The sequence below is a fragment of the Clarias gariepinus genome, chromosome 28, assembly GCF_024256425.1.
Source record: "Clarias gariepinus isolate MV-2021 ecotype Netherlands chromosome 28, CGAR_prim_01v2, whole genome shotgun sequence".
Taxonomy (NCBI): domain Eukaryota; kingdom Metazoa; phylum Chordata; class Actinopteri; order Siluriformes; family Clariidae; genus Clarias; species Clarias gariepinus.
Window position 1 is genome coordinate 7,084,751 of NC_071127.1, and position 27,036 is coordinate 7,111,786.

At 37.6% G+C, this 27,036-nt stretch overlaps 2 protein-coding genes and 1 pseudogene across 2 annotated transcripts; 1 reads left to right on the forward strand and 2 right to left on the reverse strand.

Annotated features, from left to right (window-relative positions):
* Positions 1-2,156: 2,156 nt before the first annotated feature.
* Positions 2,157-12,737, forward strand: lrp12 (low density lipoprotein receptor-related protein 12). The gene is made up of 8 exons (XM_053490124.1): positions 2,157-2,718; positions 2,963-3,105; positions 5,451-5,507; positions 5,636-5,771; positions 7,686-7,888; positions 9,033-10,155; positions 10,714-10,846; positions 11,027-12,737. The coding sequence occupies exons 2-8, from the start codon at positions 3,030-3,032 to the stop codon at positions 11,747-11,749; spliced, it is 2,451 nt and encodes an 816-aa protein (XP_053346099.1). The 5' UTR covers positions 2,157-2,718; positions 2,963-3,029; the 3' UTR covers positions 11,750-12,737.
* A 1,510-nt stretch (positions 12,738-14,247) lies between these two features.
* Positions 14,248-16,050, reverse strand: gh1 (growth hormone 1). Its single transcript, XM_053490020.1, has 5 exons — positions 15,983-16,050; positions 15,584-15,723; positions 15,345-15,461; positions 15,087-15,218; positions 14,248-14,889 (listed from the first exon to the last, which is right to left on the reverse strand). Exons 1-5 carry the CDS (start codon positions 15,990-15,992, stop codon positions 14,686-14,688), a joined length of 603 nt encoding a protein of 200 aa, XP_053345995.1. The 5' UTR covers positions 15,993-16,050; the 3' UTR covers positions 14,248-14,685.
* A 6,578-nt stretch (positions 16,051-22,628) lies between these two features.
* Positions 22,629-27,036, reverse strand: LOC128515603 (uncharacterized; annotated as a pseudogene).

The following is a 27,036-nucleotide window of genomic DNA, read 5'->3' on the forward strand; positions in this document are numbered from 1 at the left end:
ACTGGTGTGGAAAAAATATAAAAAAAGATAATAATTAAAATGTTGAACCATCCAAAAAAATATATATATTTGATACAGTACCGTGAAAAAGTATTTGCCCCTTCCTGTTTTATTATTGTTTGCATATTTGTCATGATTGGATAAGGCATTGGACTACGGTTCGGAAGGTCCCAGGTTCAAAAACCCACAAACACCAAGTTGCCACTGTTGGGCCCTTAACCCTCAACTGCTCAGTGTAATGACATAAAAATGTAAGTCGCTCTGGATATTAAGGGGAAAAAAGCTGTCCAATCCTGCCTGGACCTATGTACAAAAGTAATGGCCCCCAAACCTAATAACTGGTTGTGCCAGACTCACTTCTGCTGTGCATTTGTAGCTCAGAGCTCAGTCTAAAACATTTTTGAATGAGGGATCACAAAAACTGGATGACAGATGGACAGAATGACTGCACAGTCAAATGCAGGTAAAAAAAAAGCCTTTATTTGTCACATATACATTACAGCACAGTGAAATTCCTTCTTCGCATATCCCAGCGTAACTGGGGTCAGAGCCATGATACGGCGCCCCTGGAAAAGAAAAGGGTTAAGGGCTTTGCTCAAGGGCCCAACAGTGGCAACCTGGTGGAGCTGGAGATCGAACCACCGATCTTCCGATCAGTAACTCAGTGCCTTAGCCCTTTGAGCCACCACTTTCCCTTAACCCTCAACTTAAGTATTTATATATTATATATAAATATATATATATTTATATATAATATATATATATATATATATATATATATATATATATATATATATATATATATATATATATATATCTTTATTTCTGTTGTTACTTTGTGACTTGCTTCTGAGCTTTAAAAATATGAATGTCCATATTTGTCATACAAATAAAGAATCCTTTAAATATTTGACTGTCTCTCTCTCTCTCTCAGGACCAGAAGCTGATCCACTTTAGTGGACTTTTAATTATAAGGTGGAATTTATAATGTCTTGATTTTCCTTTTTTACTTCTGTCTCTTTATGGCTCAGGTTTCCTTACTGTCCTTATACATTTTCTTTGTTAAATAAGTCCTGCATGGCTGTTTCACCCAATATTGTGTGTTTTCTTTTAATCAAGTGTGTTAGCCCCTGAGTTTTATATAAATATAAACAGTGGTTCATTGTTTTTTATAAGATTAAACTTGATACTTGGTATTATATGATACTTAAAACTTGATATTATAATTTTTTCAGTACTGTGTAAATAATTTTACTCCCCTCAGGGGCATCAGAGTGGGGGGTGTGAAGGGGTAAGTGCGAGAGTGATCGTCGCCTCGCACCTCTAGGGTGCGGCTTTGATTCCAATCTCGGGTCTGTGTGCATGGAGTGTAAATGAGTGATTGGTGGGTTTTCTCCCACAGTCTAAAGACTTGCAGAATAGGCTAATCTGCATTTCCATAGTCTGTGTATGTGTGTGTGTGTGTGTGTGTGTGTGTGTGTGTGTGTGTGTGTGTGGATTAGCAGCCCATCCAGGGTGTACCTAAATCTCCTGCAACCATGATGAGTGAGAGTGATCTAATTTATTATTTTCACAGCACTGTGTAGCCTGCTAAGGTCGTACGCTTCTCTCACACACTGGTTATGTAAATTAGATATCTATTTAAAAATCATAATTATATTTAATAGCTGGCTTAGTTGTTGACACTGTCGCCGTGCACCTCCTCGACTCTATGTGCATGGAGTTCTCCCTGTGCTTGGTGGGTTTCCTCCGGGTACTCCAGTTTCCTCCCACAGTCCAAAAGACATGCAGATTAAGTTAATGAGTGTATCTATGTGTGTATCTCCAAGTCTCCTGTACACAGGATGTGTAGATGTGGGAGCGATCTGATTCATTTTAATGTGGAAAAATCAGACAGGGGGCAAATACTTTTTCACAGCAGTGGATAGCCTACTATAACATACAGCCTGTCAGTCTTAAAAACAGCAACAACAACATAACTATTAATCACAAAAGAACGTGCTGTACTGTAGTTGCAAAGGGACTATGGTGAGGAGTGTACAGATTGGGACGCGTCCACGGTGCAGTACCCGGATGTTTCAGCAGTCCAGTCAGACAGGCAGGCAGGGTGGTGAAGTTCCCGGATGTATCGGGGGTTATTGTGTGCGGGCCGCGGAGCCGACAATGTCACCGGCTCTTTGTTTGGAGCAGAAACGCGCATAACGGACCGCTTATTGTTATTGTTTCTGTTTATTTTTTTGACCAACAAAGCGGATTATTTCATTATTCTTTTTTAAACTACAAACAGCCTACTCTTATTTGCTTTTTTATATATATATATATATATTTTTTTACATTTCGGTTTAGCTCAGTGTTTGGTGCAGCTGAATCGTTTAGTGAAAAGCAAAGAAAACGGACTAGCGAGTTAGCTAACACGCGTTTACACACATCTAGAGTTTAAAAACTTAGGTTAGAATTGTGTCACGGGTTTATTTCTACGTGGTTTAATTCGTATTTAAGTCTTTTACACGACTGTCTCCAGTCAGTTTTCAGTTGTGTTGTTTTTAGCTCGATGCTAACGCAGCTCGAGCTAGCATACTTAGCCGTCGCTAAGACAATCACCTCAGGATTTCTCTCTTTTTTAACTTCCTCTTTTTGATTATTTCTTTTAATCTGAAATGCTCACTCTCGTGTCTGTGCACCTATTAGTCTCAAGAGCGAGTATTCGCAAAATTTGAGGTGAAAAAGTTATTTATGTATTTATATATAATTATTACTTAATTTATTTATTATTATAATACCTACTAATTGATCTGTGCGCTTAACACACTTGTTTGATTTACCACCACACCAGATAACTAACTGTCTGCAGTGTTTATTCAGCATCATGTCTACCTAAACACACTGCTTGTGGGTGTGTGGCTTTTTTTATTATTATTATTTTTAAACATTTTTTTGTCTGGACAAAATCAATGTGTGTTAGATTTCAGACTAAAATAAACCCAAGCCTCAGACAGTTATAAAGTAGAGAGAGGCAGAAGAGGGTGATTATGGCCTGCCTTTGGGGCATGAAGACGGTTTCATCATGGACAGACTCGCTCTTCATTCTCAGCATGGTCTTCCTCAGTAAGTACTAAAGCGTCTCTAATATGTAAGTAAGGGCTCGAGAGTGTTTTAGGGACAGATGGTCTCGTGTGAGAGGGCGCGTGCGTGCGCGCGCTCACTAACAGCTGGATGGATTGAAGCTGAAGTCAAAAGAACAAAGAACCTCTATTGTTCTCTCTCTGTTACACTCACACATACACACACACACTCTACCATGTTCACTTTATATAATCATGCAAAGTAAATCTGCATTGTTAAAAAAAAAAACTTTTGGTCTCTGCAAACCTTATACATTTTTAAAATATGTTTGTAATCAGTTATTACTATTTACACAAAGTGTTAGGTTTAACTTCTGGTTCTATGACATGTATAAAAAAACAACTCTAGTTAAAAACCAGATTTATTTTACACTCAGAACCTTATACACAAATTATATATATATATATATATATATATATATATATATATATATATATCCCCCCCCCCCCCAATATCCCACTTAGGGAGCTGGAGTTAGTATTGTGAGGAGTAAAAGTAATATCATAATATTATCATATATTAATAAATACTGTATAGCAACATTTTGTATTAAGCGTGTATACATTATTATCTTGGCTGACGATATATAAACTTCTATAAAGAGCATAAAGAGTCACAGTCGGTACTAGCATAAAAGAGGATTTCGTGTAAAAAGTATGTAGCATAAAAGAGTTCTTCTGGTAACTTTGCCACACTCGCGCATTTTTATTTTAATATATATTTTTTTAAAATAGATTTGTATCTTTATTTTTAATTTTTTTTTACATACAGTACTGTGTGAAAGACTTAGGCTCAGCGATATCTTGGGTACAGATTTTGTAATTTTCTATGTGTTTATCATGTCTGTGTTGTATAAATAATGTACAAAATCGTTCACCATTTCTTTAATTAATAAATTAATAAATACATAACGTTAAAGAAGAATATTTGCATGCCTGTAAAGTAAGCAACATATTACATTACATTTTTAGAAGAAGAACTCATCCTCCAGCACACTTAGTAAAACCTGACATATGTTTTACTTATAAAAGTATACAAATCTGTATCTTCAAGCAAAGTGTTTTTACACCAGATTTTGATCGTTTATTTCAAGACTCTTTAGTGCTCCTTATATATTAGAAGTTTATTAACTTTTTCTATAGACATTTCTTTTCAAAAGTAACTTTGTTTTTGGCATTTGTTTGGTATTGTTTCTGTTAGTTCTGCACAATACTATAAGTAAAACAACTGAGTGTGCTGGAGAATGAGTTCTTCTGGTAATCTTGTCACACTCGCTTCTTTCAAGTTTCATGCACAAATCCCTGGAGCCTACATTAGGTTAGTTTTTTTTTTTCATCTAAAAACTGTTTTGTCACAGGTTATATTGCTTTTCTCACAGGCATGCAAATATTCTCTTGTAAATATTGTTTATAATTTTTATGGAATGTTTGGAAATAGTGAATGGTTTTGTAAATAATAATAATAATAAACCTGATAAATATCAATCCATGATATTTTGGTTTGTTGAAAATAGATGCAGTTTAATTTATTCTAGCTTCAAAAGGTTGCAGGCTTAAATCTTGTGAGCCAGTAGAAAACTGAACGATGTGACTGTAGTCTTCTTATTCACTTAAAAAAAAGAGAAAAATCTTATCTTATTATCTTATCTAATTTTATCAAAGCACAAATGTTTTAAACGTATAAGTCTCCAGAGGAGCAAACTTTTTTTTTCCGGTCAATAGTCCATTATCTGACTCGATTAGGTTTCTAAAATAAATCTCTACTGAGGAGGTCTATGACGTGTTTCGGATAGTCCTGCTGCGTTCATGACCATGTGGGAGATGGGATGATTCCAACTTCCCGGTAGGAAAGATGCATTTGGCCGTCTTACAATTCCCCACTCCACAGAAAGGCAGAGCGAAAAGCAAGCAAGCAGGCAGGAAGAAATAGCAGCATGGATTATATGGGTGTATAAGATGTCTTCAGGGTTGTGTTTGTATCAGAAATTACTGAACACTGACTGGTAGCTCTATAGGCCACATGTACACCAAAAAAAGAAGTGGGAAGTAGTTTCTGGAAATTTCTGAAAAGGTTCCCTGGTGTCATTAACACAGCATTAGACTGTAGAGATGATAGGGAAAACGTGATATTTCTGTTGTAGTCTCGTAAATCATTTTGCAATTTATGTCGTCCCTGGTGATTCCTGTCCTTATTAATCTCAGAGGTCAAACTTTCTAAAGTGTTTTGCTTCAATCTGTAGCCTGTCAAAATCAAATGTTTGAGTACACAGATGCTGATGTATAATTGTTTCTGATTGAGCTTTTTTCCCCTATTGTTCCCATTTTTAGGTAAAGGGTTCTCTTCGCAGCACGGTGATAATGTCTACGTGTCAGGAATCTCAAACGGTGAGGGTTCTGTCCTCAAAAAAAAAATATATATATATATTTTTTTTTATTAATTAATTAATTAATTTATTTATTTATTTATTTTAAATAGTTAGTAGTTATAACTATAGGTGTGTGTGTGTTTGTAGCCTGTGGAGATGTGGTGGAGCAGATCAGGGCCTCCAGCGGTGTGATCACCAGTCCTGGGTGGCCCTTTGAGTATCCGTCTCGTATCAACTGCAGCTGGAACATCCGCGCAAATCCTGGAGAGATCATCACCATCAGGTACCAAAACACACACACACTTTACAAGTGGCATTAGCACACTTAGTAGTAGTAGTGTCTCACTCTCGATTACAGAGGTGACAATACATTATAACACACACGCGCACACACACTATAATGTCTTTTAGTGTTTTTCAAAAGGGATTAACACACTTGCTCTCAAGACAGAAATCCTCACCTGGAGGAAGAGACACACCCAAACACATATTAACATACACACAGTTTTTCAAAAGGCATTAACACAGGCATTAACAGTTTAAAGACTGAAATCCTCATCCTGATGTGGAGACACACCCGAAGTCTAATTTTAATGCACACACAAACACACATCTTTATAGCACAGCAGAACATTACTATATCTTTCCTATATCTGTATGTATATATACACACACACTTCATACTGAACTTTCATTAACACACATGTCAAAGTCACAGTTTTACACTGTTTCAGATAATAGTATCTTGTGTTAATGTTTGCACTGGACATTGTTTCGTTATTTGTGTGTGTGTGTGTGTGTGTGTGTGTGTGTGTGTGATATATACACAAACACGTTACTGTAGTTCCTACATCAGGATCCTGGCCACGTGACAATATCTCACACGTTACACAACGCCGTTTGTGCGATTTGGTCATTCTGAGGCCGTCCGCATCAGTAATAGCGACGTTCTCTTGGTAACCATGGTAACCAGTACAGAATTGCACCCACGGGGTGTGATTTTTGCACTCTGCACAGACGATGAACAACTGTAAGAGCCCTCGAGCAGGGAGAACATTGTTTTTAGTCTGGTCCTCTGAGATTGTGAACACTCGTCTGTGTAAGACCGAGTGCAGGTGACGTGTTTTAGATTAGATCCAATGATGAAACTGAAGGGCGTGATGATTTTTTATTTAAAAAAAATTCAAACAGGTGATCTAAACAGTAGTGTGTTTGCGGATCTCAGGTTTATATTAATGCACCCTGGTGATAAATAGGTTATTGTTTCTATAGTAACAGCTTGTTCACCGGAGTTTGTCCAGAAGATGAGCCACGGAAACAGGAAAGCTTAATTTAGCGTTTATCCACAGCTAATTATCGAAAAAAAGAGATCAAACAAGTTCATAGTTGCTATAATATAAGTGGTAAGAACACTTTTTTTATGCCTTTTTTTTTCATGCGTTTTAATGCTAAACTATTGAGCACAATATTATTTACTAATTTTTGTAACATAAATAAATAAATATTAATGTAAATTCAGGCAAATTTTCCTATTAAATATAACACTGTATAAAACTTTTAGTACTGTAGAGAGAACACAAAACGACTGTAGAGGAAAACGACAGCGCAGACCAAAGATGAAACAACTGTATGAGTAACTGTACATATAGGGTTAACATCTGTATTTTACATTTTAGCACTGCGGGACACACAGCAATATACGGGTTTACCTTTACATTCCTTTGTTGTTGTTGTTTTTTTTATAAGGATAATGTATTAAGTTGAGTTTAAAATGAAACTATGGGTCAGGGGTAGCTCAGTGGTTAAGGCATTGGACTACGGTTCAGAAGATCCCAGGTTCAAACCCCACAACCACTAAGTTGCAACTTAACCCTCAACTGCTCAGATGTATAATGAGATACAAATGTAAGTTGCTCTGGATAAGAGCGTCTGCCGAATGCCTAAATGTAACTATAAAAATAGGCATTTAATTTCTAGACTAGATTGATTTATTTTTGACCATATCCAAAATTCACATACAATTTCTGAGTGCTCTAGGAGCGTAATCCCCAATTCCCGGGGTTGACTGTACCAATCTTATCAGCTCCTGGGTCTGTGTTGCTTACTCAGGTTGTAATAACCCAAGTGAGACCCACTTCCGAGGGTTGTCAACTCGTCGTTATATCTAATTAAATTTTAAACCTTTTTTAATGTTCAGTTTTCAGGATTTTGAAATCCAGAGCTCGCACCGCTGCGGTTTGGACTGGATCTCCATCGGCACCTACAAGAACCTGGACGGGTACCGAGCATGTGGCTCGTCCATCCCGGCTCCGTACATCTCCTCTCAGGACCACGTGTGGATTAAATTCCACTCTGACGACACGCTTACCGGCAAGGGCTTCAGGCTCTCTTACATCACAGGTAGCGCAGAAAATAAAACACTGCTATTTATAAGGAGGCCGGGTTGCATAATCCTATTGCACATCCCTCATTACCATCCCCCTCCGTTCTGGATTTAGTCTTGCTTGCTTTGCTGTCTGCATTTGCCTTTTATAAATATTTAATGGTTTCCAGGCCTTGAGCATGTACAGTGGGTTGTTCTTTAGAGAATTTTGAGGAAAGAGCAAGTTTGTGTAAGATTATTGTTTGTGACTGGATGAATGGACACGGCTTGGTCTCCGCTCTCAGACGTGGGCACGCAAAACCCTGACTGTTTAAAAAAAGGAACCCAATAACCTCGAACCGATTAGTCTTCTCTAGCTGTCTACTAATATTTTAATCAGCGTATATTTACTGAAGAAACATTTATTTTAAGCTCTTTAAATCTGCTTTAAACGATCGACCCTTGTTTGACTTTTAAATTTCACTTGTAACTACAACAGAGTAAATATTTATCTATTTATAGACATAATAAAACTAGTAAAAGTGGGAATGTCTGTACATTTAAGATATTTGTGAGAAAATAAAATTTTTAAAGGGGGCGTAATTGAGTAATGGAAAATGGTTTTTGGAATTTTTGTCTGTCTGTGCACACAAACAAATTTTTTATTTGACCGAGCTTGAGGTAACATGTACTGTAGGCTCTGTTTCATCGCAGTTGGCCTACAGGAAGAGAAGATGCACTACTTATTTAAAATAAAAGTATACTTTAATTACCAAAGATGGCACTGGCTGTATTGTAAACTTGCTAACAACTGATGCAGATAAAAAAAATATATAAAAAAAAACAACCATTGATTTATCTAAAAAAAATTTAATACACGCTTATTATTGTGCGATTAAAAGTTGTATTTATTCTTACCTTCAGAGAGAACGTGTAGAATGAAGGTGTGAGATTGTGTTTATTAAGTCGATTTCAAACAAACGCTTTACTTAATTGACTTGGCTTGCAAAAATCGTTGCTTTGTGATTTGGATATTTCTATTTGGAAAGTTTTGTTGCTTTTATTGGACTAGGCCTGAAATGCAGATTTTTAGGGAATATGGAGTTTGAGTATATATTTATATATAACACTGCAGTCTGATTAAGAAGCGTGTATTTATTCCCGTTTCTTTTTCCTCCCCAGGAAAGTCAGAGGAGGCGAGCTGCGGGTCAGATCAGTTCCACTGCGCGAACGGGAAGTGCGTCCCGCAGTCGTGGAGGTGCAACACGATGGACGAGTGCGGGGACAACTCGGACGAGGAGCTGTGCGTTCACCCCAACCCCCCGTCCTCCTCCTCGTCCATCTTCTCCTTCCAGCCGTGCTCGTTTGATCAGTTCCCCTGCGTGTCCCGCTACACCCGCGTCCTCACCTGCCTCCCGCCTTCCCTCCGCTGCGACGGCTCCATCGACTGCCAGGACTTGAGCGACGAGATCGACTGCGATGCCCCGGCGTGTTCCGAGCTCCGCCTGCAAAACTTCTATGGCACGTTCAGCTCTCCGAACTATCCAGACTTCTATCCTCCGGGCAGCGACTGCACGTGGCTCATCGATACAGGCGATCGCCGCCGGGTCGTCCTGCGCTTCCTGGATTTCAAACTGGATGGAACCGGTTACTACGGAGACTTTGTAAAAGTCTACGACGGCTTGGAGGCGGAGCCCAGGCGGCTCCTCCGCGTTCTGACCGCCCTCGATTCGCGCACCTCCGCCACGACGATAATCTCTTCGTCAGGGCAGCTCCGGGTGCACTTCTATGCCGATAAGATCAACACTGCTCGAGGGTTCAACGCTACGTACCAGGTCGAGGGGTTTTGTTTGCCCTGGGAGATGCCGTGTGGAGGAAACTGGGGCTGTTACACGGAGCAGCAGCGCTGCGATGGTTACTGGCACTGCGCCAATGGAAGAGACGAGCTTAACTGCAGCGGATGTGGTGAAGACGAGTTCCCCTGCTCGAGAAATGGTGCGTGCTACCCAAGATCTGACCGCTGCAACTATCAGAACCGCTGCCCCAACGGCTCGGACGAGAAGAACTGCGCTTTTTGCCAGCCCGGGAACTTCCACTGCAGAAACGGCCGATGCGTGTTCGAGAGTTGGGTGTGTGACGCGCAGGACGACTGCGGGGACGCCAGTGACGAGGATGCCTGCCCCGTCGCCGTGCCGACACGCGTCATCGCCGCCGCTGTAATCGGAAGCCTGGTGTGCGGCCTGCTGCTCGTCATCGCACTCGGCTGCACCTGCAAACTCTACTCTCTCAGAAGCTTTGAGCGCAGGTCAGTAAACCCGTCGTCCCCGACTTATGAACGAGTTCTGTTCGAGTAAGTTGGATTTGTTCTCAAGTCTGACAAAGTGAGTCTTATATTTTTTATTTGTGGCAAAGGCGTACAAAGCACATTAACCCGCTTGACTAAATCTCTTTGCCCTTCCCCAACACTGCCATCATGTGGCCAAAAAACGAAAAAGAAAATTAATCTCAAACATGTCAAAGAGTGTTCTCTCTTTAAATCACAAGGGGAATCCCAGATGGCTTTTTGTCTCACGGCAGTTTTCCCCTTTATTGGACTCTGAACTCATCTGTCCTGTAAAACTGTCCTGACAGTATTTTCTATCCCTGTGCTTCCAGACTGATTCACTAAAATCATTCAGCCTGACTCATTTCTTCCGCACCCCCTCGGTGTCTATTTTTGTACAATATACATGAGTTACTTACATGATTTGTTCGTATCTGTGGAAATACATAACTCGAATTAGTTAATAATTTGTGCACTGACTGTATATAATTTATTTAAAAAAACAAAATTCTAGCTCATTAATCTTTTTCTTTTTTTTAGGTCATTTGAGACACAGTTGTCCAGAGTTGAGGCAGAGTTACTAAGGAGAGAAGCTCCTCCCTCATACGGTCAGCTCATCGCTCAGGGTTTGATCCCACCCGTGGAGGATTTCCCCGTCTGTTCTGGCAATCAGGTGAGACAACCTACTTGTGTTTTCACTTTTTACATTTTTATTTGTGTTTATTTTTTTGACTATACATGGCCCCCCCACCCCTCCCCCCCCAAACATTATCCTTGGCATACAAATTTTTTTTTTTTATAAATCCATTATTGATAAGTCCTTTAAAAAAAATTTCTCTCTCGTCTCCCCCAGGCTTCTGTGTTGGAGAATCTCCGGCTGGCCGTTCGCTCTCAGCTCGGCTTCACCTCCATCCGGCTGCCTTCCTCTGGTCGCCACGGCAATGTCTGGCGGCGCCTCTTCAACTTCACACGTTCTCGCCACTCCGCCTCCTTAGCGCTGGTGTCCTCAGGCGCAGGGGCGGAGACGGACTTGGGAAGCGCCGCTACCAGCGCCGGAAGCTCGACCCGCGTCTCAGACCGCCGCGACTCGGATGATTCGGAGGGCGAGCAGCAGGGGGCGGTGGGCGGAGCGTCAGCTTCCCTCCTGCCTCACAAAACCCCTCCCACCGCCACCGTTGTGTCTGTTTCTGCGAGCGCTGCCCCACACGCCGTGCCCGAGAGCGACGAAATAGCACCCCCACCTCCCGCCGGGCGCGGCTCGTTTGTGGCGCGTGGTCTCCGCTGGGTCCGGATGTCCCTCGGTTCACGCTTCGCGCAGCAGAACCGGAGCCCTCTGAGACAGATGCAGAACGGGACGACGAGCGAAGAAGACGAGGATGAAGACGTGGAGCTCCTCGTCCCTTTAACCGACACGGATGCGCCCACTACCGCGCCCTCGCTCCAAAGCAGACCGGCGATCCGGGACGGGCCCTGCGAACACTGCGGGATGGTTCACACGGCTCAGATTCCTGACGCCTGCTTAGAGGCTACAGCTAGAACAGAAACCAGTGACGATGATTCTCTCTTGCTTTGTTAATCCTCAACACACTACCCGCTTTGCCTTTTGCTTCTTCACTTTCCTTAGCGAAGGAGGGGGGAGTCTTGAATGTTTTTTGGACACCTACCCCTTACCTGTGACCTTTCTGCAAGAGCTTCAGAGCAGTTTCGGTGATGCCGTCTACCCTCCACTGTGCAGCTTTCTGTCTCTGGTTTAGCTTAAGCGGTTAAAGTGGTTGTATGTTGGTTAGGATGACCGGATGATTTTTTATTTTAAAATGTCCAAAGACTGATCGAGGGGCCCTACGTTGGTCCCCCGGGCAAGACCCTCAACCCCTTAACTGTTCAGCCATAAGCTTGGATTGAGTTATGCCTCACTTGCCAAATAGGTTAATGTTAAACCTTTTCCCGGAGAAGGAAGGGGTTTGGGATACGCATGCAGCATCATGGGAGAAAAACCGGTAAAAGATTTATAAACACTGTTTGGTAGAAGAATTGATTGTACACTGGTGCCGGAGGAACTAGATGCTAAAGGAGATAAAAGTATTGAATTATTCTTCTGTCAATGAAAAGGCTGCAGAATCACCCAGACGGTACGTTAAGCTGAGTCGCCGCGGCTCTTCATTCCGATTAAAAATAAATAAATAAATAAAGCTGTAGTGTGTTTCTTTTTTTTTTTTTTTGGCAGATTATTTATAAGGCAGTGTGAATTTAAGGAGTGACTATTTTTAAAGGATGTTATGTTCTCTAACAGCCATCAATGTTGTGTTGTATTTATTGTTTCTTTACCGCTTAACGTTTGGGTACTGAGAACTTTGTATGTGTGTGAGAGAAAGAGAGCATGAGTGAGTGGGTATTTATTACTGGTTTTAATTTCATTAGTGGTTACTTGAGAAGCATGTTACATCGTCTTGTGTTTTTGTTTGTTCTTGTTTTTTTAAGTGATTATTGTGTACGAAAGAAAGTAAATGTATATAAATATGCGTAACTGGTTACTGCATTAAAAGAATAAAGTATTCCATCCTGAATTGGTTCCTGCAGCATCTTTACAGTATATATAAAGTAACTTCTGGTGTCCCCTCATGTGATGTGTCCTGATTTCAGAGACATGACAGTGTTTTGATTAGGACGTAACTTGCCGATTCAGGTTCGACTGCATGGATCATCGTTAAAGGCGATCACCTCAGGGTTGTCCTGTGCTTACTGGATTACTGGTTGCTGTGGAGATTTTGTAAAAGTTTTTATGACGCCTTCTTTGTGTTCTTATCCCAGTCGATTCACATAGTTCCATCGTAACTGTCATTGTGAGGACCACTCCAGGTGCACTTTTATGCAGATAGTGATATTAAGTGAAATATATTCATTAACAGATGCATGCAAACTAATTTATTTATTAAAAAGAATCTTATTTGTGTTTGGTTAGGCTTGCTTGTTAGTTTGTTTCCTTTCAGGAGCAATAAAGTATCCATTTATCTAAAGAAAAAAATCAAACTGGGATTTCCTTTAGGATCAATTAAGTATCTATCTATTGTAGTGGAATGCCCACAAATAATTACTTTGTTATAATTTACTTTACAGAACCTATTAAACGGTTGCTTGCTCACCAGCCTGCCCCAGTTAGACATTAAGGACTTGACAGCAATGGACAAGTCTTAAGTCTCACAGGAATGCACAAAGCTGAATGAAGAGTAAATACTTTTTAATAGGAAAATTATCACTAAATATTTCACATTCATCAGCCAGGAGCATACTCCACTCCAAAGTTAACACGTTTGTTTAATCAAATTATCAAATATTGGCAAAGTCAAAAGCAATGGACCTGGATATATTCTTTGTTGTTTTCTGTTTTAAAGCCAGATTCTTTTTTTTTTCTTTGCATAGCACAATTGTGAAATTGGTCCCACTTATTTACATGCCATAGCATTTGACAGACAGCCATACATTTTTATCTCATTATACATCTGAGCAGTGGAGAGCCTTGCTCAAGGGCCTAACAGTGGCAACTTTGGTGGTACTGAACCTAAGACCTTCTGATTAGTAGTGTAATGCCTTAACCACTGAGCTACTCCTGCTACCTATGGTCACCAAACCGCACAGCTCCTCTATTGTAAAAATTTCCCCAAGTTGAAAATATTGACACTGGAGACTCCTTCCATAGATGTTAAATAAGTCTTCTTACAGAATCTGTCACCATTTCAACAATTGTGTTCAATTGAATGATTTAATCTAAACCCGTTGTATAAATCTGTACTCTCTGAGATGCTGTTATGGACAATTAAACCCCTTCTGATCAATCAGGTTTGCCAATTAACACAATTCTGTTTTAATGTGATAATGTCATTTTATTGCATTAATTAACAATAATTTAATGCAGGTTAGTTTTTGTGCCTAAAAATGATGTCAGCTCTGAACTCACAAGTCTTTCCCAGACTTAGATACCCAAGGAAAAACAAATAAATCACAAATAATCAGATATTAATGCATAGATTAGATTTATTAGAAATCCACAAAAAAAACAAAAAAAAACAGATTCACATACACAGGAGTAGACAAAGCTGAATACTAAATGAAGATTTTAGACTCTAATAAAAAAATTAACACTGAATATTTTACATTTATCAACCAGGAGCAAACTCGTCCACTCCATAGTTAACACTGTACTTTAATCAGATTTTTTTTTTTTTTTTTTTGGTCATTGTTTAATATAAAGCCGAATTTGTTTTTGCGTAGCACCATTGTGAAATTGGTCCCATTTTACAACCCTGAAGTTGCAAGGAGAGAGAAATCTGCAAAATGTGTGATGAGAGGAATTCTCCTTAGTGAGCAGGATCAATACATAAAGTTATAAGTGAAAAAGGCTAATACGTTTAACCACACCTGAATACTACAAAAAAAAAAAAAATCCTAAAGTCTAAAACCCAAAACCTGTCTCAGATCCCAGGCTGTGGCTAAATTGTGCTCACTCTAACGCGCCCCCTACAGGGTGCAGTTGGAATCCAGGGATCTTCTGCACTTGGCCACGCTGAGATAAGTCTCCACTTTGTGCATGTCTTTCTTGAAGCAAGACAGCAGACGGAAGCTCTTCCTCAAGTTCCCCTCGCTCAGGGTCTGGTAGAAATCCTCGAAGGGCGGAGCAAATGCGTCATTCTCGTCCAGGCTGGTTTGTCCATCCACACATCCCTATTGGACCCAAAGTAAGAAATCAAACAGAACGTGCGGTTATCAGGAAATAATCGATGGCACATTCATTTAAACAAATCATATCTGATGGAGATAGCACGAGATCTTCATTATTGATGTAAATAAACACACATTACATTCTATTGCGTACAACACAGCACTACATGCAGTTACTCATCCGTTGCTCTCCTGCTCACCTCAATAAGCACACCGATGCCCATTTTCAGGTCAGCCAGCTTTTCAGAGATATGGTTAGGGTTGCCCAGGTTCTTGCTGGGGAACTCCCATGACTCGATCAGACGATAAGATGTGTGCAGCAGTTTCAGCACCTTGGACAAAACAAACTTAACAGTTATGGCCATGAAAAGAGTTATATTGACTTACTGATGTACAGTATATAGTACATTGAGCAAGCTTCATTATTTATTGTTAATGAATACAGCTTTGTGACTTACGGAGCTTTTCTGGGTCTCGTCCTTGCCTGCCGGAGCCTCGATAGAGTCCGAGTTGCAGAATGACAGGGGGAAGATCTTGCTCAGCTGTTTGCGTTCTTCAGGTAACAAAGCTTCTTCCTTTTAGATTTGCAACACAACACAAGATTCAGCTAGTGAATACAACAAACTTAAAGCTTAAAGCTAACACGTTTCCTACTGTAGGTGTAAACCAGGCTTAAATCAATCTGAAGCAAGCTTACAAAGTCATCCATCATCTTGGCAGCCAGTTGGTGAAGGTGTTGCACACGGATGACCGCGTTGTTGAAGAGCCGCTGGGTCTCAAATGTCGCGCCTTGATTAAAGAACAGACTCGCCACCACCACAGAGAGCAGCACCAACACTGTAGAAGAAGAGAAGCAATACATTGGTGTACATTACGTATTTAAAAAATGAAGCACAATGTGACTGTTACCACCACAAGTCTAGCTTTATGTCCATAAACTGATAAGTAGAAAAGTCAAGAAGAAAGTCAAGCCTGGATGTACCCTTTATTTTTTAATACCAGCCATACCTGTAGTTCAGTGACCTACCAACATCAAGATCCTCATTTCTTCACTGAAATGCCAAAGTCGTAACATAACACCAAGTCAAAGCCTTACCTCGAGCCATTTTTGCCAAATCTCTGTGACGAAACTTTGTCAGATCTCACTGAAGTCTCAATGGCTTTGTCTCTCAGTGCGCTGGACCCATTTTTATACGTGAACCAAGCATATTTAATGCATCAACATGAGAAACCTCACACCTTTCACAATAACATCCTGGCTGATTTCTATTAATTCTTGTTAATGAATAGTTATTCAACTGGTATAGGTCGATACGCTTTTTAGGTGTTTTGTTCCATGACTTCAGGAGGAATGAGGCTGTCACTGGCACAATAAGTTTGTGTTTCTGAGTACCCAACTATTACACGATTGAACCAGTCCTGAAACTGATTTACAGAAGCACTCATCATCTTTTATAATATAGTATAAGTATATAAAGAGATATGTATATTATATAAGCTTTAATAATTTGTTGTTGTTGTATTTAAACTCTTTAATAATAAAGTTTTTAAATTACTTTGTGGAGTAATTCACCTAGTGCATATTTATCACGCAGCACCTTTTAATTAGAACACATTGTAAAATATTTAAAATGTTATAATGTAAGGTGATTGCATTACATTATTCCTTCGATCCATCTAGTGAGTGTCCAAAAGGGATGACCGTGGAGGCCAAATAGTGATTATCATTGTAGTTATTCCCATTTTTACAACCATGCTATGACCTCCAGCCAATAATTACACACTATGGGCAATTTGGGAACACCAGTCAGGCTAATCTGCATGTCTTTGGGATGTGGGAGAACCCAGAGGAAACCAACCAAGCATGGGAAGAACATGCATACTCCATGCACACAGACCCAAAGGCGGGGAATTGAACCCGGACCCTGGAGATGCAATGTGACAGTGCTAAGCACTACACCACTGTACCGCCAATTACATTATTAGGTCCAAAGCACTATGACATCAGCATAACACTATAACGTCAATGCTATTGCTCTGATAATGCTGATAATGGGACCTTTTTTCATTCCTCCAAAGTCCAGTCTTTATGCTCCTTAGAAAACTGAAGACTTTTTTTCTGATTAGTCTCACTAACAAGTGGTTTTCTTATGGACATGTAAGTTGAAGATTTAACACTATATCACTAGATTTTTAATAATGCATTAACCAGTTTTTAACCCAGTTCCATAATTTTAGCAATCTTCTTAGTTGTGTTTTTTTGTTTAATGCAGGCCAATAATTTGCTTTTCTGAAACACCACATCTTTTATGCCCGGCAATGTACCATTCTCATGAAACATGGTGGTGGCAACATCATACTATGGTGGTGCTTCTCAGTGGCTGTCATGGGGAGACTGGCAATAGAATTAAAAGATGGATGAATGAAGCCAATAAAATGAACATCCTAGAAGAAAACCTCTCCAGACTTAGACTGGTGCAACACTATTTAACGCAACAATGACCCCAAACTAAGAATAAAACATTATATCCTAGTTTTCAAAATGCTAATCAACCAACCCTAAACAAGAATTTATATGGATCTTTTCCCCTGGTGATGACTTTCTTCCATTCATAAAACCTGGCTTTGTGAAATTATGACCTGTGGATCACTTCAGCTCCTTTAAAGTTACCTTTAGCTACCGTATCTCAATAATGAAGATTGGTGTTGAGAGTTACTCTTAGCCTACAAGAACAGGTGTACAGTATTTTTATAGAAGACCAAGTGACACTTTGGTTACACACAGGTACAGTTTATTATGCTTCTTCTCTTATTTTTCTATTGTGAATTTACACTTTTAATACTTCAACATTATTATTAGGCCTACTTATAGGAGTTAGTTTAGTAAGGACGCAAGCTATAAAATTACAGGTAAAGCTAGTTTTGTCTTAGTTTTTAACACTATAATATGTGGAAAAAATTGGGGGAAAAGGCAGCATCCTGTAACAATTACATGTATGTAGGGTTTACAGCTCGAACCATGAATGCACTCTGTCACGTTGCTTAAAATGGTGTCGCTGAAAGGTTAGCTTATGAATAGTAACGATGGCACATCAGGACATATACACGCACATCAGGACATGCACTCACATGAGCTCATGGTGAGTTCCTTTCCTAATGATGGTGTGATGACAGTTACTGTGTAATATTCAGTATTGAGAGGCAGTAAAAATGGCAGCATGACATTATGGGTTTAATCCCTTACAGGGGAAAAACAAAATCTGATCTGTTTGCCTGATTCAGTTACATTACACCCTGTGTGCTTTTGAGTCACTTGCTTTGGATATGCGTTATACAACACTAATTCAGAGGCAAGCTCGCTTTTGAATGTACTTTATAAATTAAGTTTTTAATTAAAATAAATAATAATAATAATAATAATAATAATAATAATAATGCTCTGGATTTTAAAACAATGGCAGAATTTAGAACACAGTGATTTACAATATATAATTAAATCTCCTTGTGTGACAACTGGTTCAAACTAAACTCATACCATTCATGCAACACTTAATAAATGAAGCATTATCAATGTTAAGGATAAAAATGCCTAACTAGTAATTTAACTAGTTTGCATTCTTTGTGGAATTCAATGAATCAATTGGTTGGATCAAGAATAGTTTCAAGGCCTTAAAAACAGGAAGAAAATTTTTATAGTTTTAAAGCTGGTATAAATAACATAAAGCTTGGACTTAGCAGTGATGGGAAAAGGTCATGTGACCTGATGAGTCCAGATTGAGCTTATTTCAGAGTGATGGGCGTGTCAGGGTAAGAAGGGAAGCACATGAAGCGATGCTCCCATCATGCATAGTGTCCACTGTACAAGCCTCTGGACAGTGTTATGATCTGGAGTTGATCAGTTGCTCAGGTCAAGACTCAGCAACGTTATGGGGCAATAAAATGAAGTCAGCTGACGACCTGAATGTACTGAATGACCAGGTTATCACATCTATGGGGTTTTTCTTCCCTGATGCAACAAACATTCCTGTATTCAAATTTTCCCACATGGAAGGAACCTATATGAGGATATATGCGCATATATAAAACCTATATGCAGTATATATGCATAGATACAGTATGCTGCATATAGGCAAAATTGAGGTGCATATACAGGCCATATAGGTCTCCTGTATTGCTTCTTTATATCCACATATAAGCCCTATATGTACATACAAGATATGTCTCCTATATAGCTCATGGCAGGATCTGGTCATTTTAGCTCATATCTCACTTTGGCAACTCATACATGATGCGCTCATATTTTCTATTATCAAGGCAATAACTAAGAACTAACAAAAAAAAAAAAGCAAAAAACTTATGTGCGAGCACGTGAAATTGGTATCACATGTAATTGGCATGTTATGGAATTTAACTATAGTTATACACATTTTAGAATTTCTGTCGCATTATCTGCTAATGACCCGAGGCAGGACACGCCCACACGCCAATCACACGGAAATCAGTCCGGCTAATTTACATACTAGGCCACGCCCCCGGACACCGGCATGAAACACACACACACAAAGACAGGCTTGAGTTTACACACTGATTCAGTTTTCTGCACGTTTGGATGACACGCGCTAAGGAAACTCTTCAGAATGTTCTGGAAAGTGGGAGGAGTTTACATTTACCTCAGAAGAAGACTGTGTGGCCCTGACGACGAACGGGAGCATTTTGAAGAGAGAATCCAGGAGGACACACTGGGTAAGTTATTAAGTCTTATATAACTCTTATTCTGATAATATTAAACTAATATTAGTAAATATTTTCCTCACTTCAGCTAGCTCTTGTCAGCTTGTGTGACACATTGGCTTTCAATGCCATTTACATAGTTTAGGTAAATCATGCTAACATGCTGCCTTTCTGTATGTAGCACAAACATGATATTTCCCGGTGGCTAAGCTAATGCCTTATGGAGTTTACAGATGTTTATAAATGTTCTAAAGTATTTCCCCTTGTTTTGGATAGCTTTAGATTATGGTTGCTTTATCATTAATCTGCATTTATACATAAAATCCTATTAACTATTGGGAAGCTAAGCAAGAATCAGTATGAAACATGAAAGTTTTTAAAACTTGCCAATAAATTAATATTGTGATGTGAAATTATTTTTTAGATTGAAAGGGCTCTGGGTTGTTTTGCCAGGCAGAAGCGTGGAGAGCAGCCCGCCTTGCCACCTCTGCTACTGCCATGGTGCGGAATCTGCTGCTGGGCACCTTCGACTCGGAGACTTTGCTGCAACCTGAATGGTACAAAACATGTTCCTAGTCTCTTCTGTCCTTGAAATAAAAAAAAAACCAAGTCAGTCATGTTCTGTGGAATAAATTATGTTTGTGTGCGGGCCATCGCTTTTTTACTTACCATTTTTGTATTATCTTGAACCTCAAGAAAACGTGATGTGTATATAAAAAAACTCTTGCTTTCTCCACCTTAATTTTACCCCCCTTTAATAATAATTTTGAAATATTACTTTAAGGTGGGAAGCCAACCAGAGAGGAGAGGGAGCAGCTGGTCGCGTTTATTAGGCATTGGAGACTGCATAAGGTAGGGCACCCATTATTGTTACTGTATCTGCTTGGGACCTATATACTAATTCATCGCTTGCTCACTTCTTAATTCTACCTTTCCTTTAAAGCCACATTTCTGGGGTATTGCGCTATAAGGTGTGTAGTCCTCTATTTTGTAGAACATATAGTGTAGCAAATAACCTCGTGGCACTAATTGTTGTCATCTGAAGTTTTAATAAATAATCATTTATTATTATTAAACTGTCTTATTATTTTTCTCTTTTCTAGATGCTACATTGAAGAAGTGGCCGGCAGCCACCCGAGGGCAGACAGGCACATCTATCAATTCAAAGCTCACGAAGCTGAGAAGGTCCTCAAAATATATATATATATTTTTTCTTCCTGTTGAGTTTTTTGTCTTATTTTTGTTCTTGTACTCTATTCTCTATTCTTTTTTTATTTGATTGTTCTTAAAAGAAAAAGATTTTCTACATTTTGGGCTTTTATTTATGTTGTCTAGCAGCTATGGATTTTTATAATTTTACTAATATCTAGGTAAAAATATAGGTGCATATATGCACATAGGTACATGTATGCATGTATATATAGGTACATATATGCACGTATATATGTACACATATATGTACATATAATATAGGAAAACAGCCAATTTTATATATGTCACATATATTAAAAACCTATATCTAACCTATATTAAAACATATATGTTTATATAGGTTTTTTCCGTGTGGGTTGTAAATGTAATCATAATCAAAGTTAAAAAGGTCCACTCTTTTGGGAATGCTTTGCACTAGATTTTGGAGCATGGGAATTTATGTTGATTTTGCTACAAGAGCAATAGTTATCTCAGGCACTGATGCACGGATGTTGAGGAGACTCCACTTCCAATTCATCTCAAAGGTGTAAATCTGGGTTGACTGAGTTGAGGTTAATTTCACCCAGGGTTCTGTGTAGGACACTCAAGTTCTTCCAGTCCAACATGCCATGTCTCAAAGTAATGCAACAATTTATAGCCTTTAAAACTTTCTGGTAATCAGAAAATTCTTTACACTTTGTCCAGCAGAGGGCATGACAGATCTGCTGATCAATATACTGAACACTTGATGATTTATAGTTACAGAAATGGGTGAAAAACCAATGACAAAACACATAAAGTACAGACATGTGTATTAGTTTGATTTGTCTCATTCAATGTCTGAGTTCTTTATTTATAGAGTCACATGATCTGGCTTTTATCCATGGCCTAAGCGTATGATAATTACAAAATTCTCTGTAAAATAAATTCCCATCTGTTTGGAAGCATACTGTTTCATCGTGTATATTGTGAAATAGCTGTGGCCAAATGTTTTGAGAATGACACAAATATAATTTTTCACAAAGTCTGCTGTTTCAATGTTTTTAAATCAATTGCATTAAGTTTATGCAGAGACTCAATATTTGCAATGTTGACCCTTCTTTTTCAAGACCTCTACAATTCCCTCTCGTATTCTGTCAATCAACTTCACAACCCATTCTTACATAAACACTTCTTGGAGTTTGTCAAAATTTGTGGGTTTTTGTTTGTCCAACCTGCTCTTAAGGATTGACCACAAGTTCTCAATAGGATTAAAATCTGGGGAGTTTCCTAAATCTTCCATGTTTTGTTCCTTGAGGCACTTAGTTATCACTTTTGCCTTATGGTGAGAAGCTCCATCATCTTAAAAAAGGCAATCATCATCACCAAACTGATCTTAGATTGTTGGAAAAAGTTGCTCTCGGAATATGTTTTTGTACCAGTCTTTATTCATGGCTGTGTTCTTAGGCAAAAACTGTGAGTAAACCTACTCCCTTGGCTGGGAAGCGACCCCACATGAATGGCCTCAGGACCAAAACACAGGACAAAACTTTTGCTACCATAGCTGTAATTTAGTTTGTATAATTATTATTCATTCAACACATTTATTTGATTAATATTTAATACTTGTTTATTAATAAAAAATACAAATGTAGAATTGTGAGTGTACATGACTGACATAAAAACTAATATTTAAAATAAGATTCTTTTTTTAAAATGTAAAAGTTAATTAACTTTAAGTTACTTTTCAACTCGAATCTATTTTTTTTTTTTTGTATGTTTAATTATCAGGTTACAGTCAATAGTTTTTATTGTCTCATTGTTTTGAGTATTGACTATGGTTAATTTGTCAGTAGCTAATCATCATGGTCAAAGTTCCCACAAGAATATTCAACTTCCTGCAAGAAAGCAAAACATACAGAGATCATGTCAGTAACTTCACATGGAGTTTGATAAAAGTAAATGTTGAAACATGTGAGGATTGATACCGTTATGGTAGAAGGTTGCTCTGTAATCATTCTGTGTGGATGTTTCTCTGTAGAAACACAGGTACAGGTGAGAACAATGATGAGAACAGTGTCTGCTCTTACACTCAGAACTCAACTTTATTACAAAAAAAAATAAAAAAAAGATTAAACAGAGTGACGAACAACTGCAACAGTTTATCATCAATAACTGTATTAATAATTATACAATTCTTCTTCTTCTTCTTATTATTATTATTATTATTCACTCTAACTGGGTGATATACACACACATACTGTTTATACACATTCAGTGTATAAAGTGATGTGTACATAAATTTTTTTTACACTCTTTAGGAAAAGTATTGCTATGTTATATATTTATAAACATGATATTAGATGATATTAGATTAATTTACCTCATATTATTTTTCTTTTCCTGATGTGTGCATATATACACATTAATATATTGAATCTAAGACAAGTTTATTGGCTAATTACCCTAGTACATTTTCTAAAGGTTATTTTATATATATACATATATATATATATATATATATATATATATATATATATATATATATATATATGGCTAATATTCAAGTGTTTCAATCAAAATACTATTACAGCAGTGCAGAATTAATGCTGTTGATGAAACACACAGATGTTCATGTCCTAACGATGAGTCATGTCAGACATGTCACACCCACACATTTCCACGTTTGTTGTATAATCTTAAATAACATTTATTCATTTGATTTGAAGATACTTGCTGAATAATCAAGGCGTGATTTTGTTTACCTTTCCGTAAACATAGAATCAAAGCGAGCGTCACGGCAATGGTGAAGACGCTGCCGCCGCCTCCATACAGCAGCCATGAACACGTTGAGTCTGAGTTACCTGCTAGAGATAATTACTGTATATATATATATATATATATATATATATATATATATATATATATATATATATATATATATACACACACACACACACACACACACACACACACACATACATACACATACATATATACACATACATATACATATATACACACACACACACATCTATACTGTGTGTGTATGTACATACATACATACATACATACAAACATACATACATACATACATACATACACACACTACCGTTCAAAAGTTTGGGATCACGTTGGGATTACACGCAAATTTCTTTGTTTTTGTTTAGTGATTTCTTTTCTACATTCTACAACAATACTGGGGATTTCAAAACTATAAAATAATACATATGGAATTAGGTAATTACGTAACAACAACAAAAACAACAGTTAGTTGTTATTTATACCTCTGCCGCAGACGAGAAGTTCATTTAGAGTTATCAGCCTGAAAATGACCAATTAACAGCACCTCAGATTAGAGGCGTTATGAAGTCTTTACAGAGCAGAAGTAGCAGAAACATCTCAATATCAACTGTTCAAAGGAGATTAATGCATTTTTGGACGCCTTCAGCATTCCTTTACAATGTAGAAAGAAATAAAAATCAGGAACCATCATGGAGTTAGAAAGTCACCCTTAACTTTTGAACGATAGTGTATATATTAATTTTTTTAAATGAATAACATTAAATTATTTTAGGAAATGTCTAATATACCATTTTTTCAGCATTAATTAAACAAGACTGTACAGATAACATCTTTAATGTTAACTCACACCTGAGTAGGTGCAGTGATTTGTTTATACTGTATGTTTGTAAAAAGAGATATAGAAGCACTTTTTAAAAAGTGAACTTGGTAATAAATTAGTCTTACTACCAAACAACAAAATTTTAACAAAATATTTCAAAAAGGTGTGAAAATTGTTGGGTGGCCCCAATGTGACATCTGGCCTAATACAGTATGGTTACACAACTACAAAACCTCATGCATGGACAAGCTTCATATTAATTTCCATAACATTAAAATGTACTTTCTTAAATATATTTTTTTACATAATTTGAATATCTAGCATTTTATTACTGAGCCTCTCATTTTATGAGAGAAATTAAAATTGTAGAAAAAAAATTACACTTGTACCATAAAAGAGACTTGAGTACAAAAAAAAAAAAAACATTTGAAAATGTTTGGAATAGATGATTTAGGATAAAACTGGCATTATCGATGTGAATGTCTGCTTCAGTACTCTAATACACTATATTAAAACATGCTTAAATAGTAAAATTTAACATTTTTTAAATTTATTTTTGATGAAATAAAAACTATGAAATAAAAAAAAACAGTTAAATCAGTTAAATTTAATTAAAAATTATTTATTATTACTTACAGGCAATTGCCCTTTTCATCTTTAATTATATCTCTAGCTAGTGATATATAAAATAAACAAATGTATGCATACAAAACAAAATATATCCATTATCGAAAAAGGTGCTGAGGAATAATATTTAAGTAAAAGTTTAAATAACACGTCAAAATCTTATTCTTAGTTTTCAAAGCATTTTTTTTGTACTTTTACGTTTAGAAACTCTGCCTGTCCAGGCACTTAAACTAAGGATTACCTTTATACCCTCTAATCAGTTTTACTTAGCTCTACAATTAAAAGACAATAAACTTTTCCTTACTGTGTCGTTGCAGAGTTTGGGAAATGCTCATGTTCTCATACTGCACCACACACTCGATGGTGTGAGCCGCTTTGATCCACTCCTCTGCAGGAATGATGATTTGAGCTCGAGTGTATTCCGAGACTGACTCGTCGTGTCGTGTCCAGCCTGATTCTGTCCATCCTGTGCGCTCCTCTCCATCAATCAACCACCAGACCCTGATCTGAGAGGGGACGGCGTCCATCACAGCACACTGCAGGAGGACAGAGAAAGCGTCCACGTTCATTTCCACTTCCAGTGGTGTGTACGGAATGATGGATGGCTGTAATGGACCCTTTTCTACAACACACACATACATCGAATAAATATAGTTTTTATAGAAAAAAAAATAGTTTTTACTACTTTATATATAATAATAATAATAATAATAATAATTATTATTATTATTATTATATTTTCACCTTGATATTGTTTAATAGGCTTTTTTTCAATCAAATAGTGAAAATAATTGTTTTGAAAATATATAACTGATTTATTATATTGTATTTGAGATCAGTTTAGTGGCTAATAAACTTTTTTTTTTAAAGCTCAGGTTTAGGCTATTTTTAAATATGTATCTGGGTAATCTCTAGTGTTTCCCAAAGTAAATTTAACGTAACTTAAATAAACTCACCTGTAATGACGACTCTGGTGCCTTTGCCAATAAAAACCATTTGATCATTTAAAATGGAGCAGTAGTAAACGCCCGAGTCTTTAACTTCAACATCAGTGAATGTCTTACTACATGATTTTTTATCATCCACTAGTTCATCATTGGCTTGTTTGACTTCATCCAGTTTGCCGGTTCTTGGATTGACTTTGAACCAGGATACTGAGCTGTAACAGTAAGTAAACGGCAGGTCACGAGCACATTTTAATGTAAAAGATTCACCGACGGAGCTACTGATGAACTCAGGAGACTGAATCACCACGGATGAGAGAGAAGCTACAAGACAAAAATTAAAAAAGAAAAATTACAATAGCATTTTTGAAGTCATTGCTAAAAATATACTTATTGGTTATGAGGGTACTTTTACGCAGACAACTTAACCTTCATAAATAATTTTTTAAGTTAACAAGACAAATGTAATTTGGAGAATTTATTGCATCAAGTCTATATATATTTACATTAATGTAATATTTATTTACATTAATTATTATGTTTGTAATGCAATCTCAATCAAACCTTCAGCTGTTCAGCTGTTTAAAACCCTATGATATCCTGATTATACCTGGCAAACAATATATTTATATTCCCATTATTTTAAACTTTTAAATGGCAAGAACAGAAAAGATGCAAACTTACTTTTTGAAGTGAAAACACAGCAGAAGAGCAGCAGCCGGGTTGCCATGCTAAAGTGCTCAGTAAGTTTCTTTTTTCAGCCTGTTATGTGGAAGTCGTCATTTGCCTCTTACAAAGAAGAACAAAAAAACAGCAGAAAAACACTGTTTGTAAAAGAGTGAAAGTCTGTGCTGTGAACTCAACGAGGTCATTCATGCATGGTATATATGTTAGAATAAGCCAACATTAGACTTGTCTAATAATAAACCAAACTACAACTAAACTAACTTATTATATACAGTAACTATGTAAAAATAAAATAAATATTAAACATATAATATGATAAACCTCATCATATTATAAATAGACAAACTTCTGAGGCAGGATATCAGT

Coding starts and splice junctions, on each gene's coding strand:
- gh1 (XM_053490020.1), bottom strand. Junction 15,462..15,583: donor CCAAGATGATGGATGACTTT/GTAAGCTTGCTT, acceptor CAAATCTAAAAG/GAAGAAGCTTTGTTACCTGA. Junction 15,219..15,344: donor ACGAGACCCAGAAAAGCTCC/GTAAGTCACAAA, acceptor GTTTTGTCCAAG/GTGCTGAAACTGCTGCACAC.
- lrp12 (XM_053490124.1), top strand. CDS start 3,030: ATGGCCTGCCTTTGGGGCATGAAGACGGTTTCATCATGGACAGACTCG. Junction 5,772..7,685: donor GGAGAGATCATCACCATCAG/GTACCAAAACAC, acceptor TTTAATGTTCAG/TTTTCAGGATTTTGAAATCC. Junction 10,847..11,026: donor CCGTCTGTTCTGGCAATCAG/GTGAGACAACCT, acceptor CGTCTCCCCCAG/GCTTCTGTGTTGGAGAATCT.